This window comes from Phalacrocorax aristotelis, chromosome 2 (genome assembly GCF_949628215.1).
Source record: "Phalacrocorax aristotelis chromosome 2, bGulAri2.1, whole genome shotgun sequence".
In the NCBI taxonomy this organism is placed as follows: Eukaryota; Metazoa; Chordata; class Aves; order Suliformes; family Phalacrocoracidae; genus Phalacrocorax; species Phalacrocorax aristotelis.
In genome coordinates, this window is record NC_134277.1 from 136,411,327 (window position 1) to 136,426,459 (window position 15,133).

At 39.4% G+C, this 15,133-nt stretch overlaps 1 protein-coding gene and 1 long non-coding RNA gene across 5 annotated transcripts in view; one reads left to right on the forward strand and one right to left on the reverse strand.

The window, feature by feature from the left end:
- LOC142053520 (uncharacterized) overlaps window positions 1-15,133 on the forward strand; it is a 35,924-nt gene that overhangs the window by 16,675 nt on the left and 4,116 nt on the right. The window lies entirely within an intron of this gene.
- Window positions 3,218-15,133, reverse strand: part of PAG1 (phosphoprotein membrane anchor with glycosphingolipid microdomains 1) — a 117,508-nt gene continuing 105,592 nt past the window's right edge. For all 4 annotated transcript variants that reach the window (XM_075085303.1, XM_075085300.1, XM_075085301.1 and 1 more), the window contains 2 exons: window positions 14,701-14,760; window positions 3,218-12,751 (listed from right to left, as the gene is read on the reverse strand). In XM_075085303.1, the coding sequence (XP_074941404.1) occupies window positions 12,401-12,751; window positions 14,701-14,760 (411 nt within the window). In that variant the 3' untranslated portion in view covers window positions 3,218-12,400. The remainder of the gene's footprint in view (window positions 12,752-14,700; window positions 14,761-15,133) is intronic.

The window sequence follows — 15,133 nt, forward strand, 5'->3', positions numbered from 1 at the left end:
TGTTTTCATATCAGTTCCTAGGTAATTTAAAGACAGAAGCTACTGATAACTCTGTTCTCCAACCTGTGACAACCTCAGCCCTCAAACCCAGAAACAGCACGATGCTGGGTTACAAGACTAATTATGTTAGAGCAGCAGCTGTTTGCTCCCTTCAGATCCAAGCCAGACTTCATTTTGCCCAGATCTTTTTTTCTTTCTTTGCTGCTGAAAATAAGCTGCAAGAAAGAGAAGAAAAAGACCTCTGAATGCTAGTTTGAGTGTTAGCCTTTGAGTATCTGTTGGAGAAGGCTTGGTTCCCTGCTGTTTGACTAGAAGCACAAGCATAGCCTTAGAAAGGTCATGTTCAGGGTTTTTGTTTTTGGAGGCTCCCATCATTTCCCAGAAAAATTAAGGAAGGGAAACAAGGACTTTTAGGATAATCTGGCTTTTGTAGCTCAGCCAAACCCTTAAAGAATTTTATGGGACAAAGGAAAACCACAAATCTAGCCTTAGAGTTTTGTCCTTGCCAGATTTCAAAGATTAACTAGATAAATGTGGAGCATGTATATACTTTTCAAAACAAGTAACAAAAAACTTTTACATAATAGAAATTGTCCAGCAGTCTATATGTACAGATTGCTACCAGATCTTATTTTTTTCTTCATCTTGTGGCAAACCGTAATGCTTAATAATAATGATCCTTTTAATTATTATATTATCCTAATAATCCTTAATTACATTAACTGATGATGGGATTTACATTCCATTTCAGTCACATCTGTAAATATGCAGATCTTGACTACTTTGGTCAATAAGCTCTTTAGCAGGGACTATTCCAGAAGTATCTGTTGTAGCTCTAATATGCTTTCTAGCGCCACAACACACACAGGATTCCTGGGTTCTGTCTAAACTGGCAGTTCCCTGTTCTTGCCTATCAGTCCTTCCACAAAAGCTGCACAGGAATTCTGATTGTGTGAGTTATATGAAGGGTCAATCTCACTTGTGTAATAACCAGCTGAGAAGAAGTAGTGATAAAGTATCTCGTCAGCTAGAGTGCTAGGAAGAACTGCCATTCATGAAAGATCATGTCACTGCAATTTTGGGCTTTTGAAACAAATCTGTCAGATACATTTTCTACCAAGAAATGTCAAGCCACTCTTTAGCTCCAATCCTTTCTAGTTCAATATAATGCTATGCTCCATGAACACAGGGTGAACTGTGGGTCTTTGAGTGAATATGTACCCAATTAAAAGTAAATTGACAGTCACACTGCACAGGGAATAATTCTATTTTAAACACCAGGTGTCACTGCAGTATACTCCTGATTGCATACCAACCTCCTGCTACGTTAAAGCTTTACTTTTAAGTGGTGTCAAAGATCAGTGGAGAAGAAAGATGCTCATACTTTCTCTTCCCAAGTGTGTGCGTGCAGCTACATGATTAGCCAGCATCTGGGCAAATTGTTCAATATTTCAACTAGCCACATTTATAGTTCTGCATGGTTGGCCTCAAACATGAAGCTAGTCATTGTAATAGCACTATTTTATGGATGATAGTAACTGTTCGGAATGAAAAATGAAAAAAAAATTAGTAGCTGTGATACAGTTCTCTTGATAATAACAATGCATGCATTTTTCAGAAGAGCAGCCTGTATTGGGTAATATTCAACATGTTACTTCATAAAAAAATTATATCAAATTACATATTTTGCAGCTTCTTGGTCCATGAACAAATGTTCAGTAAAAAGCAACTTTTTAAAACTATCAGATCCTGAATGATTTTTCACGTGAAATCTTCTTTATTTTCCCAAGTAGCCTATTTGACCTACAACCTTATAACTTTGAGTACTAAAATATACTTACCCAGATTAAACATTAAAGAGCCATTACCGTAACAGTTAACAGATACTGTTTGTCTGTGCCAGTCTAATTTTTCAGCCTCCCAGCTCAGTATAACTAATCCATGGCTGCATTGTGAATTTTTGAGAAACCTGTTCATCAGTAACTGGTTAAAGCTACTCTTCTCTTATCTGTAATTAAAGATAATGAGGGGGAAGGTGCATCTCACGGAGAACCCAAGTCCCAGCAGGCTAGGTACCATTTCAGCCTCATGATCTCGGTACAAAGAAGCCCTACTCCAGTGACACACTTAAAAGATGATATTGCCTGGGTTAGACTTACAAACAGAATCTGTGTTACGTATTCAGGTGTGGTTCTGTCATGGTTTAACCCCAGCTGGCAACTGAGCCCCACACAGCCACTCTCTCACTGCCCGCACCCAGTGGGATGGGGGAGAGAACCGGAAGGGTAAAAGTGAGAAAACTCATGGGTTGAGGTAAGAACAGTTTAATAATTGAAATAATGTAGTAATGATGATGATGATAGCATATACAAAGCAAGTGATGCATGATGCAGTTACTCACCACCTGCTGACCAATGCCCAGCCAGCAAGCTTTCCCCCAGTTTCTATACTGAGCATGATGTCATATGGTATAGAATATCCCTGTGGCCAGTTTGGGTCAGCTGTTCTGGCTGTGCTCCTTCCCAGCTTCTTGCTGGCAGGGCATGAGAAGCTGAAAAGTCCTTGATTTAGGGTAAGCACTACTTAGCAACAACTAAAACATCAGTGTGTTATGAATATGATTCTCATATTAAATCCAAAACACAGCACTGTACCAGCTACTAGGAGTAGCTTCTTCTTCTGAAGTGCTTAAGGATGTTCTCAAAGTATTTCTACACAAATGAGTCTTGCCATTGACGGCGCAGCACAGCAAATTGCTGGGGAACATTGTCTAGAGAGCATCTTTAGCCAAGAAAAAGAAATTGAGTGCCATGGCAATTTCAGAAGATAATCCATAAGGCTGGTAATTGCAGACCTTTAAAAATGCTGAAAGCAGCACAACTTTCAAAGGCTCAAAGCCAATATTCTTACCTGCACTAAAAAGAGCGTAGTGCCACTATATTAATGGGATTTTCTCCTTTAGTCCAGGGACAACTTAAAATTGGTGCTGTTGTGTGCATACATGAATCTTGACAGGATTGTGGCTTTGGGAAGAGTAAGGTGCTATATAAAACAAAGAAAACTTAATAGTTCTTGTCAGGTAATGAAATCAGCACAAAATGCCTGGAATAAACAAAATTCTATCAAATAATGCAGATTTTAGGACCTGCAGGAGGAAGTGACTACAAGGACTGAATAAAACATTTGTTAAGAAACAAAACAAAAAGAGGCACAGGTTAAAAAAACAAAACAAAGCAAAAGACAAAGCTTATTTATTGTGTTTTATTCTATCTGGCTATTGAATTTATATATAGATTTCAATCCACTGAATTTTGCCAGGAGTTTTGAATTAAACTAATGTCTTGCAATGTAACGTGTTTCCCATTTGACATAATTTACATGGATTTCCAATAAATTCAAAAGTTATTTCCAAATATATTAAACAGAGAAAATGGCAGAGCCTCTCTTAAAAGCTTTCAGAGAATACAGTACAGAATCTTAAGGTTTTTTTCTGCATATAAACAAGTAAATATTAGGATACTACTGTACATAAATAAAACTTGTATTTTATATTATTGACCTATGTTCTTACTTTTAGATAACTGCCTCATTTGTTTAAGTAGCATTTTTTCCCCTGAAATATTTACATAAAACTTGTCTATATTTACAGTAAATAACCATAATTACCTACTGTGCTTTCAGCAGCCAAAAGCTGAATTGGCTAGAAACATCAGATGAAGATTCTTGGAACAATGGTATGACTAAATTACATCAGCTCGTGTATACTACTATAAAATGTTGAGAGGAATTTCATGGCATTTATTGATTTACAAAATGAAACTTAGTGTTGGATCTGAACTGCTCTACCGGTAGGATAAGCCCTGCAATTACAGTCAAGCTACTATTTATGGAATGTACATTCCGCAAAACTACAGTATTTCAGTGTCTGCAGTGGTGTTAATAAAACTATATTGATTTCAGAAAGGTAGCAAGCCAAATAACCCATCGTGTAGCACACCAGCCTCAGCTAGTGCCATCTCGGAAGTCTGCATGCTCTGACTCCAGGTTTATATAGTACAGTTATTTCTTCAAACTGCTCTCACTGCCTACAGATCTGAACTACATAGTATATTTAACTGTATCCATGCTAAGATAGCCAGAGATGGTTCTAATCATCTCTTTTTAGAAGATTATACTGGTTTGAGGATGTTTTGCAGCTCTGCATCAGTGACCAGAGAATCGAATGGTTGTCCAGAAAACACAGTTTGTTGCTAGAACATTATGTAAGAGAACTCTGCTGGAAAACCATTCCAGTAATAAATATTTTTTCCATTATAAAACAATGGATAAAATAAAGTGTCTGTAATTACCAATATTTATCCACTATGTTCTAAGTATGCAATGTTCCATATATAAAGCAATTTTATGCTGAAGCTCCTATAGCATCCAATTTTAAGTGGCTCCTACTGAGGCATGATTTTAATAATAGCTATTAGAGATATTATCCATATACCAGACTATTTTTTGTTGTTCCTATGGAAGTTGTATCAATTCACTAACATAAAAGAAAGAAAATACATTTCACTGAAAATAAAAACAAAAATACCTAGCACCAAACCAAACCTCTTCTAAACTTTGTCTTAGGGTCCAATCCTGCACCCTCGTCTCATGCAAATAGATCTGTTTAAATAAAGTAATGCAGGTTGGGTTTTTCCCCCCCTAAAACCATCTGTGCAAGTCCAGATCTGCACATGGTACTTACATTAGTGCATCTACATTTGTCCATTTTGGGTTTATGATAGAACAAAACCATGTATTTAGAATTTATTTTCACTTAATTTCTGTTTATATGGAGGCCTGATAAAAGATCAACAAACTGCATCATGGTGGGGCAGAGAGGACTTGCTCCTGCCTCTTTGGATACAGGGAATACTGAGAAGATAAGCAATTCCATCCACCTCCTGTGAGATTCTTGGCAACGTGTCCCTTAACTGTGACCTCTACTATTGCAAAAATCTTTCTAAACAGGTAGTCTGTGACGTGGCTGAAATGCAAATGAAACTTAGCTGTTGTTCCTGTTACCTCTCCCTTCCTAGCTGCTGCAACAGGCTATAATTGTCTTGGCTCGACAGTAAATGCTCTTTTCTGGGTTTGCAGGTGGGCTCTTGGCACACTTTCATCTAGAAAGACTAGTCACACTGAGGAGAAGTAGCTCACATCCCTGTTTCTTAAGTTAAGGGGGTCAGGACTGTGAAGCAAAGGGCTGTTCCTAAGTAGTCATTGCCACAAAGTAGAGACAGGCCCTGCTGGAAATCATGAAGGTGGTACGTGTGGAAACCCAGGAGCCATCAGAGTGATCCAGATGCTCATTCAAAGACTTATCTGCTGGTAGGATGTTCTGAGGAGACTGGTTATGTGACTGTTCTCAAATAGCCTCAGAGATAAAGACCAAATTCCAGTATCCTCAGGCATGTGAGAAAGAAGGTTCTTGTGCTCTTAGGTATTTTTTTTTAACTAATACATTTAAACGTTGTACTGCTTTACCTCTTACATCTTTCCAAGTCAGTTGAGCACTTGCAAGCTACAGAACTTCTTGCCTTGAAAGAAAGTGAAGACCTCCACAGAACACAGGATGTGATTTCCCCAAAACATCTGACTTTGGAGCATAAGTCCAGGCTTCTAAATCCTGCAGGCACATTCCAAAAGTCCCATTCGGAAGTGTTAGGTGATGCAGCTTCTGTGCCCTCTGGACAGTTGCCATATTTCATCAAGGACAAAAGATACTCAGATGGTGATGGCTGAACATGGCATGAGCAGTTCCATGAATAAAAGGGTAGTCCAAATTCAACCTATGCTTAAAGTTAAAACATGAGAGTCTCTTCGCAGACATTAGGAAGTCAAAACATCAGTGCTGTGGGTTTTTTTTAAGTAATAAGATTTGTAAGGTTTAAAACCCCCTCCCCAATATTACAAGATATTGTAATTTTAACAAGAGCTGGTAACATTGTCTTGTAGTGAATGGGAGGCATTCTGAAATCTCAAATGAAGCATCTTGAAGTCAAGTGATACTTACATACTTTGTAAATCATCTAAGAAAGTTGTTGCATTATTATAACCTACAAGAAATAACATAGCTGCCCTCTAAACTAAACAATGAATCTTGTTTTGTATTTTCTGTAACAAACAAATGCTAGTTAAAATTAGACAACAGATTTACAGAGACAGAAACTTTGTCAGACTCTGCCATTGTAACAATAAATAAGCATCACAAATGAAAGTCAATATTTAGGAATGTGTATGGCAAGAGATTACCACGTACAGTAGACAAGTTGCTGTGCAGTAACAGTGAGCAACTCTATCTTTACAAAAACATCTTTATTTTTAGGCACTTTTGCTATTATGTTTGTAGTGACTGTCCTTCCGGCCAGTTTGAAACCGAAAAGCTCCAGAAAAAAATCTGACAGCTTGAAAAAACAGAACTGTAAGTTTTATGTTGTCTATAGACGGCACAGGCCAAGGGGTATGTAATACAAAGATAACCCATGCATTTGCTGTGGAAATTGGGGTCCTGGAGTTAGCTAAGTGAGCAGGTCAGACCAAGTAGATCATTAAATTGTTCTAGTGATTCTGCTTACAACACCTGAGGTTGATCGTTTAGAGTTAGCTTAAATATACCTACATTGTGTAGACACTCTTGCTGACCTTTGGCTTACATGTAAAGTAAGTTTTATCAGTTAATCAATGGGAACCTCGTATTACAAATAAGCTTTCATCTTTCTGTTGTCCATAGGGAAAGAACAGTTTCTAGCGTATGTGATACCCTAATGTACTCATGGAAAATTACCACATAGGCAACTAATTTGTTTAATACTTTTGTTGTTTAATCCTTTTTGAAAGCCTCTGATCTTTCATACTGACCCAACCAAAGGGGGGTTCTCTCTCCTTGAGGAAAGGGAACCCTGTGTTATTATCTCGGTGATGTTCCATCCATAACATTTATCTTTACCATAATCCTCAACACATGTTGCTAGCTAGCAAGGCATATAAAAATACTTTCTTTTTTTTGAGGCTGAGATCTGTTCTGGCAATGTCTTCAGCCACGACCATCCCAAAAGAGATGCTACAAATCAACTTCAGCACCAGGGTATGAAATCATATTGATAGCAATTATGTTCCCTGCTCCCAGGAAAAGACTTCCACTTGAAAGTCTTCAGCATACCACCACAGGAACATCTGTCAGGCTGAGCATATTTCTGCATTGTCCTGTTTTACAGTAGACTACATACACCAAGTTACTTGTGAGGCACATAACAGACTTATCCAGGCATGTTCCAACCTAAAGAAATGACACTCATCTGAAATAACTGGTAATTTGCCTAAGAGCAAAAATCCCTCACTGGAGCGTGGCCCAAATGAAAATGTTTGTTGCAGAAACAGCTTTCTTACAGTCATATTGCAAACAAATGTATATGTACAATAGGAGACAGAAAAAACTCCTTGAGCTGTTTCTCTATGATGTTTCCAATCCCACACTGCACAGATGAGAGTCATGCCTCTTAACTCCTTTCAAGCCAAGGCATTTGGCCTGAATGGCTGCTTTAAACACCCGTGGCCCAACCTAGGCTTCTTAACATGTGATGACTCCATTCTGACTGTGAATGGGATGAACAAGAGACAGGGAAGCACTGACAGCCTTTTGTAGTCAGAGTAACACAGCTACTGCAGAGTCCTGGGAAGCAGACAGTACTAGTGAGAGCAGTCTGTGCCACAGCTTTACACATCAGCTTTCAGAAAGCACACTGAAACCATTTATCCAGCATCTTATAAAAGCACCATTGAAAGGTTGAACAGAGAGCACCGCATATAACAGAACTGTGATCAAGACAGCAGACAGGAGCTGTTCAGGGAGCTATGGAGACGCACGCAGCCCAGAAGAATCCCTGAAGGATGGATTCCCTGAAGGCACGATAGACAAGGGCTTAGGGAACAAGGCAGCTGGTCCTCAACCAGTTGCTCCTGTGGGGATGGTCCAGCTTTGGGTGAGTCAGGAATATGAATTCTCACACCTATTCATCCCTCACCCCATGAATCCTGCTACACGTAAGCAAGTCTGCAGTTGATAGTAATACAAAGACTGAAGCAACTAATTTTTCACAGTTGACGCAGACAAAGACCACCACCGCCCTGAATGCTCACTGTTGAAAAACTTAGGCTCTTCAAAAGAAGATTGATAGTTCTTATTGCAAAGCTTAGTCATTGTAGCTACATTACTGGGCTTTTTAAAGGACGTTTGTGAGAGACTATTGCTATTGTAGGGCTAATTGAGGTCCAGTACATTTAATGTGTCTCTGTAAAGCTGTTTCCAACTTAGACAAAGTGGGGATATCTTTTTGTAGCTTTGTATTAAACAAACACAATATGGAAAAGAGTATGGAAGTACTAGCTACTTAGTAAAAAAGGCACTATAACTGATCTAACTGTGGTAATTAGGAACCTGCCTGTGCTACAAAGATCTGTAAAGAATCTATTTCTCTCCATGACTGAGAAAGCAATTCTGTGCCATGGTAGAAAGGGGAGACTGGTTTAGGTATCAGGTTAGAGCTGGTTTGGGTATGGGTTTAGCACTGGTTTAGGTACGTGGTTTGAACAACTCCCATGGTTCATGGAAGAGACATCCAAACTGCATTTCCTGATTCTACCACTTCCCAGAAGGAAATCAGAAAAGACCTTTACACTAGTGCAGTTATACACACATTACAACTTGTTTTGGCCTTACTATGGCAATTTGATGTGAGATCTTATTACATAGTTGTGCTAAAAAATGGAGGCAAAGAAATAGACCATGAAGCTTCCCCAGAAAAGATCACCAGGTTAACAAATACTTCAATTTGGATGTTGACATTTTATTTTGGGATATGGTGAAAGAGAAAAAATAGCAATGAAGAGACAAGTAAAAGAGACTCCCTTTTCTTTACAGTCAGATTAATCTATTTGGGGATTACTGGTGGAAAAATCTTTCCATCCAACATATTAGTGAAAAGGAAGCATTGGCAACAGCCATAAAGGAACAGATCTTACTTCTGGGAAGAGGGAACTAAACCAGAAGCTCGATTCTTTGTCAAGGGATGTAATTATTCACTTAAGAACCTTGGACTGAATTAAAAAACATTCTTCTTTAGCATTAGACTATATAATGGAGATTGTAGGAGAGCTCTGGACTCCCCCATGTGTCCTTTTCCAGGATGGCAATTCCTATTTGCAGATCCCAAGAGTCCAGTGTGAGAGTGTCTCAACAGCTGAGGGCAGACAGACATTACAAGCAGCAGTCCAGGATCTGAGCTCCTTCCTCACCAGGCTGAGGGTCTAGTGGATGCTGGAAAGGTTGTGACCAGCCTGAGAGTCATTTAAATGGGAAGGAATGTGTCAGCACCACAAGACTATAAAGTCAGTACCAGCTCCCAGCGTGAGGCTGTATGAGGCAGGTTAAAAATAGAAACCAAAAAAAAGCAACAGAAGGGGAGGGATTTCACTGTGGAAAGGGAAGCCTGGGGTCTCAAGGTGCAGCTGTCAGAACAGGGGAAAGGAAGGAAGGAGTGAGTCTTGCATCCCTTCCTCCAAAAGAACACTCTTGATTCTGCTCTGAAAGACCACAAAGAGTGACCAGGCAGCCCTCCTCCTCCCTTTGACTTCCTGATCTTGATGGGGACACTCCTACAGTGATGTTTGATTTTCTTCTTTTGCACCTTAAAATTTTGCAGTCAAGAGTTCAGTGGTATTCTTTGTTGTCATTAACTGGCATTACCTTTTGTCTTAACTGATCTTGAAATTGCATCTGGTGAACCTGACAAACCTCATGTTGCTACTGTTTCTCCAAAAGCAGTTATCCATGTAATGAGTAAGAGAATCCTTAAGGATCATAGATGGGATTGTTGATCCCATCTTGAGATTTATTTGGGAATTTCAGGAGTTGGGGTATGCCTGCCACTAAGTTGCAGGTGTCAGACTGAGGACTTCATATATAAACCTGTACCCCTGAGCAAGGAAGAGGCAGCAAACACAGAGTTAAAGACTTCAGAAATTCTCCAGACTTAGCACAAAAGATCTGAAATGTGATGCATCTTATCTTTGGCCTTAAGCAGTGTGAAGCAGAAGGAGAGAACAGTCAAAGGCGAACTTCATTAATTCACTTTCAAGGGAACAGAAACAGAAACCGTTTTTGAGGGAAAAACTCCAGAAAGGAAGACCAAAGTCAGCTTTAAAAAGCACTGCAATGAAGTGGAAGCAAAATGTTTGCTGCAGCTATGGAAGCATGGCAGCACAGTCAAGAAAATCATGAATGCAGGCTGATCTGGACTGCTTTTCCTTGAAATAAGAGAGTCATAGATCAAGTGTGCTGCACTGTCACATGAGGTCAGGATCCACAAAATCTGAATCACCCTGTGCGCAGAGTTTGACTGCACACTTGCACTGCTCCTCAGAGACGCACTACTTACAGGTGAAGCTCATAAATTACTACATTTCTTTCAGTTATGAATTTCTAATAAACTTCTAATAAATATGTGTAACCAGATTTATGTTTGGGCTTTATAGTACCAAGTAATGTTGAGCACTGGCCAGTGACCTGAGAAGGACACAATCCAATATATCGAAACCTAGTACCAACTGAACTGAAACTAAACCCATTCTAGACTACTATGGTATAAGCCAACCTCAGTTTATGTACTGTTTATTTCAAATTGAAAATAAACTACTCTTCAAGCACATGCCAAATATTACATATGTGAATGTTAGTTGAATACTACCAAGTTTGGACCACAATTTATACTGGTGCCCAAATTACATGTGTATGCTTATGTACATGGGGATATATGCACATGTGAGCACGTAACTGTGTACAAATGCATATAACACAATGCCAGTTGGACTATTCTTGTACTAGTCTTTATTCATTGTACCATTTTTGAAGAAAAAGTATCAACCTACTCATCAGTAAAAAATCAGTACCTACTTATTTAATCTAAGCACTGTACTTTGTTTTTAACAGTAACAGAATAACTTGAGATCTTTGAAAGACAGTGGCTTTCAAACTGCTTGTCAGAGCCCTGAGAAGTTCTTGGTTGCCCTTCTGCTTCTTTTAGCAGGGGAACAAGGAGGACCACTGGCTATCCCAGACTAAATACCACTCTCTCTCTGCCTCTTTTATGCCCTTTGGCAGTGTTCTTTTACACAGACTCCATTATTTTGAGCTTAAAACCAGCAAGGCATATTCCACATCCCTGCTTAAGAAGACCAAAAAAACCCCAAAGTTCATTTACGTACTTCTAAAATGGGGAAGAAAAAAAAAAAAGGAAAACCAAATAAAGCCCAACCGAAGAACGGGATTCCTCCTGTTACACAAAACAGAAAGTTAGCCTACGAAAACTTTGAGGATGAAAAATACGTTGTAAAATAAAAAATATCCACTCAACACAGTACATAAATTTTCCTATATAATAAACTAGACAAACATATTAAAATACTTTGTCTTTAAAAAGGGCAAAGTTCTTCAAAAGATGACTCAACAATATTAAGGTTAGCTAAACATTATGCCAGCGCATCAGTTTGCACAACTTTTTGCAACATGACAATTGTCTGGTGTGTGTACGCGTAGGTGTATGTGTGCGTGTGAGGGAAATGGAGCAAGAACACTAAGGGTGTCACTTGCCATTTTAAAGCAGTATTTCACAGATAATCAGACAAAAAAACCCTACAAATACCAGTACACATCTCAAATATTGCAAGTCACATTCTACAGCCCTTGACATTAAAAAAGAAGAAAAAGCTGACAGAATAAATTCAAGTACATTTGGAGTAGGTCCCTTGTGAAATGAAGTACTGTTGTTTGCACTTTAGTTGCAAAGAACATGGACAGAGCTCCCAAAGGACACAGAAGTGAGCATGCCTTCCCCAGCCCTGCAACCTAAGTTTGAGTTGAGGTACAATGATCCATGATTTGCTCAGCAAAGAGGATGCTTAAACTTGAATGAAAAACGATGCTTGAAAAACAGTTTGAAGCAAACAACATAAAATAATCTTTTAAAATGAAAAGCTGCCTTTGGGTAAAGGCAGCCTTTTTGGTATGTAATCCTATTGGGACAACGAGCCCAGCAGTCCTTCCCAAATCCTGGTCATCGTGGAGCCTTTACGTTGTCCTAGTTGTCATTCTGACCTCACATACCCTTTCCTGTGAGCCTCCATCTACCACCCAGAATACCTAGTGGGTATTGCACCCCAGCTGAAATGTGTGCTGCTTCTTTACAACTTTTGTTCTCTACTTAGCTTTGTTCCTCAGAAGGAGATGCACTTCCCTCTCCATGTTTCACATGTTCCTTTGAAAATACCAGCGGATCAGACACATGCTGAAATCTGCCTGCCACAGTAGTTAAAGCCTGGTGAAATCCCTGTGGTGCTGCAAATCCCCTATGCTCTCATAGTCATTCTCTCCTGAAAGAGCAGTGTGGTTTGTGTTAGGCACAGACAAGGTCCTGTCTTCTTCTTGGCTCACTGACTGGATAGCTTCATAGTCAGGCTCCAGCTCCCCGTTTGGTCTGTCCGCTGACTGAGGCACAGTGGTAGCATTTAGGGTGTTTTCAAAGTCCTTCACACTTGCATAGAGGCCACTGCAAATAGACGGGGACCTCTGAGATGCAATTTCTTGAATACAGGTGTAAGGAGAATCCAGTGCCTTGATGGCCTGTCCTGGCTTACTCACTGATGAGTACATGGCTGAGATCTAGGAAAAGAAGACACCTGCTGAGTATTTAAGCGTGACATAAAGCTTGTGTGCCAGTTTGTACCTCTTCCACCACAAGGAAATCAGTTACTTAAGCAAAGACAAGATTTCTAATAAAAACATATCCTTTCTTGCAAAAAAAAAAAAGGATTTCCTACAAATCCTATCTTTTCTGGCATGCATTTATGAATTGATTTTATTTCAAAAAAGAATGCTTTATAAAAGCAGTTTAGAAATGTAAAAATTCTTTGAATATAAATTCCCTACAGGCAAGTTAGACACAGGACAAAGGGGAACGGCTTTGTGAGCAGGAGCTCTTGCAAGTTTTGCCATGGTCCTGGAGCCAGCTTGGGCTCAATGTGGAGACAGACGTCAAAGGAATGATCAGGTTTAGCTGCTGTATTGTAGGAGAAGGATGCTGTCTGATCCTTGGGGTTTTAAAAATTATTATTGTTTTTAATAGTAGCAGCTACTTTTCTGCTTCTAGAGAGACACCAATAGGAGAATAGTTATTTGTTGTGTTTATAGGCAGGACCAAGGATGCACCACGTCATGTGAAGAGAACGTTAAAAATCAGGTGATAAATTACCCACACCAGAAAACAGCAAATAGTCAGTGCGATCTTGATACACAAGGTCTGTTCTGTTGACTAAACTCTGTCTACAAAGAGGAGCTGCATCTCAGTCACTGCGTATCAGAACTTAAGGCTAAAGACTGAAACCTCTCAGCTACTACAAACACAAAAGAGGGAGCCAGGATCTCACTCCTAGCTCCAAAAGTCCCCTCTGAGGAGGTGGTACGCTTAAAGAAGTGCCTGAAGGTGCCCCCAGTGAAGAGGTGAAAGAGAAGCCCATGTCCGCACATGTCACTCAGCTCAGGGCTTGCTGGGGCTGGTGCCAAGCACAGGGAGCCACTCTTGACTCCCTCTCCCAGACCAAGTGGATACTATCCCTTGCACAGGGCAGATGGCTGAAATTCCCTGCACTGCTTCTCTGGTACCTAATGTTGCAATTACAACATAGCTCTTCTGTTACATTTAAAGTCTTTCCGAAGCATGCAAGGCCACTCCGGATCCTTATCAATCCAATCAAAATAGTAGATTGGCATGAAAATGTCCATTACCATTAAGCAACACTGACTGATGCAGATGAACCAGATCGCTTCTGTTAACTCTGTATTTTTTTAAATTTTGTTTTTATAAAGAGAGACATCCAATTGCAGAGGACAATACTTCTTACTTTTTGCTGATTTCAGCCAACCAAACAAAAAGTGGCTTTTCTGCTCATCCATACTTCAGCCCTTTCCAGCATTAAATTACATGAACCCAGTTCAATTTATTCATTAATGTCTGAGAGTGCTTCTTCGAGAAGAAAACATTAGCTCACTCAGCTTATTGCCAAGTTTGTGTTTACTGTTATGTCCAGAGAATGTATTTATAAATTGCATGGGTGTGCTGGAGATGATCACAAGCAACATTATTTCTGTTTAACTTTTCTGCCTTTGTTTCAGTATCCTCAATTTATCTGACAAACAGACATTTTAAAGAACAATTTATGTTCCAGTGCTTTTATTGTGCTGCCATTTATTTCCCAGAGCCCCAAACACTTTGCATGGGGAAGGTGGAGCATGTTTGAAAAGGCTGCTGATTATTATTCTTAAGTAGAGCTCATCATCCAAATCAAGAAGCTGCCCTAATGATCAGCTAATTGTGGCCTCCTGTCATTTTCTGACAGTTTTTTAACCTATTGGCCTGATACAGCCATATGCTAGTATACTCTGATTTTAGGAATGTGGCAGTACAAACTCTGTGCAGAGAAACTCTGGCTTTCATTTTCCCTTCAGACAAATTTCACCTTTCTTAGATCCTCCTTAATCATGCAGAGTTTATGCTAATTTCTGCCCCAAAAAAGGTCTCTAGTTAGTTACTGAATTCCATGCAAGAAACCTACCTCATCTTCTGTAAGAGATGGATCTTCCTCTCGAGACTTGTAAGACATTGAACTAAGCCTCTGTAAAAAAAGGAAGAAAGAAAGAAAAAATAGGCTCATTACCAGTCAACAGTGTGAAACCTATAATAAAACCCTCCTATTACAATCAATGCAATGTATTTTATGGTCATTTGCTCACTAGTTCCATTTTACATAGCTAATATCCCTTATATCCAGAGTACATCTCTGGAGATAACAGCCCTGAGGTTAGTAGAGCTTTTTAATGTATCTGCTCTTGTCCTGACCTGAAATGGTAAAAATAATGTAATGGTTAAAACAAACTCTGCTCCGCTGTATCCCTGCCTTTACACTTCTAATGAAGTCAGAATGAGTCTGCAAAGGCTTTTAAACAATTAAAAGACAGCTGTTGTGACACACTAGTTGGCCTTCCACA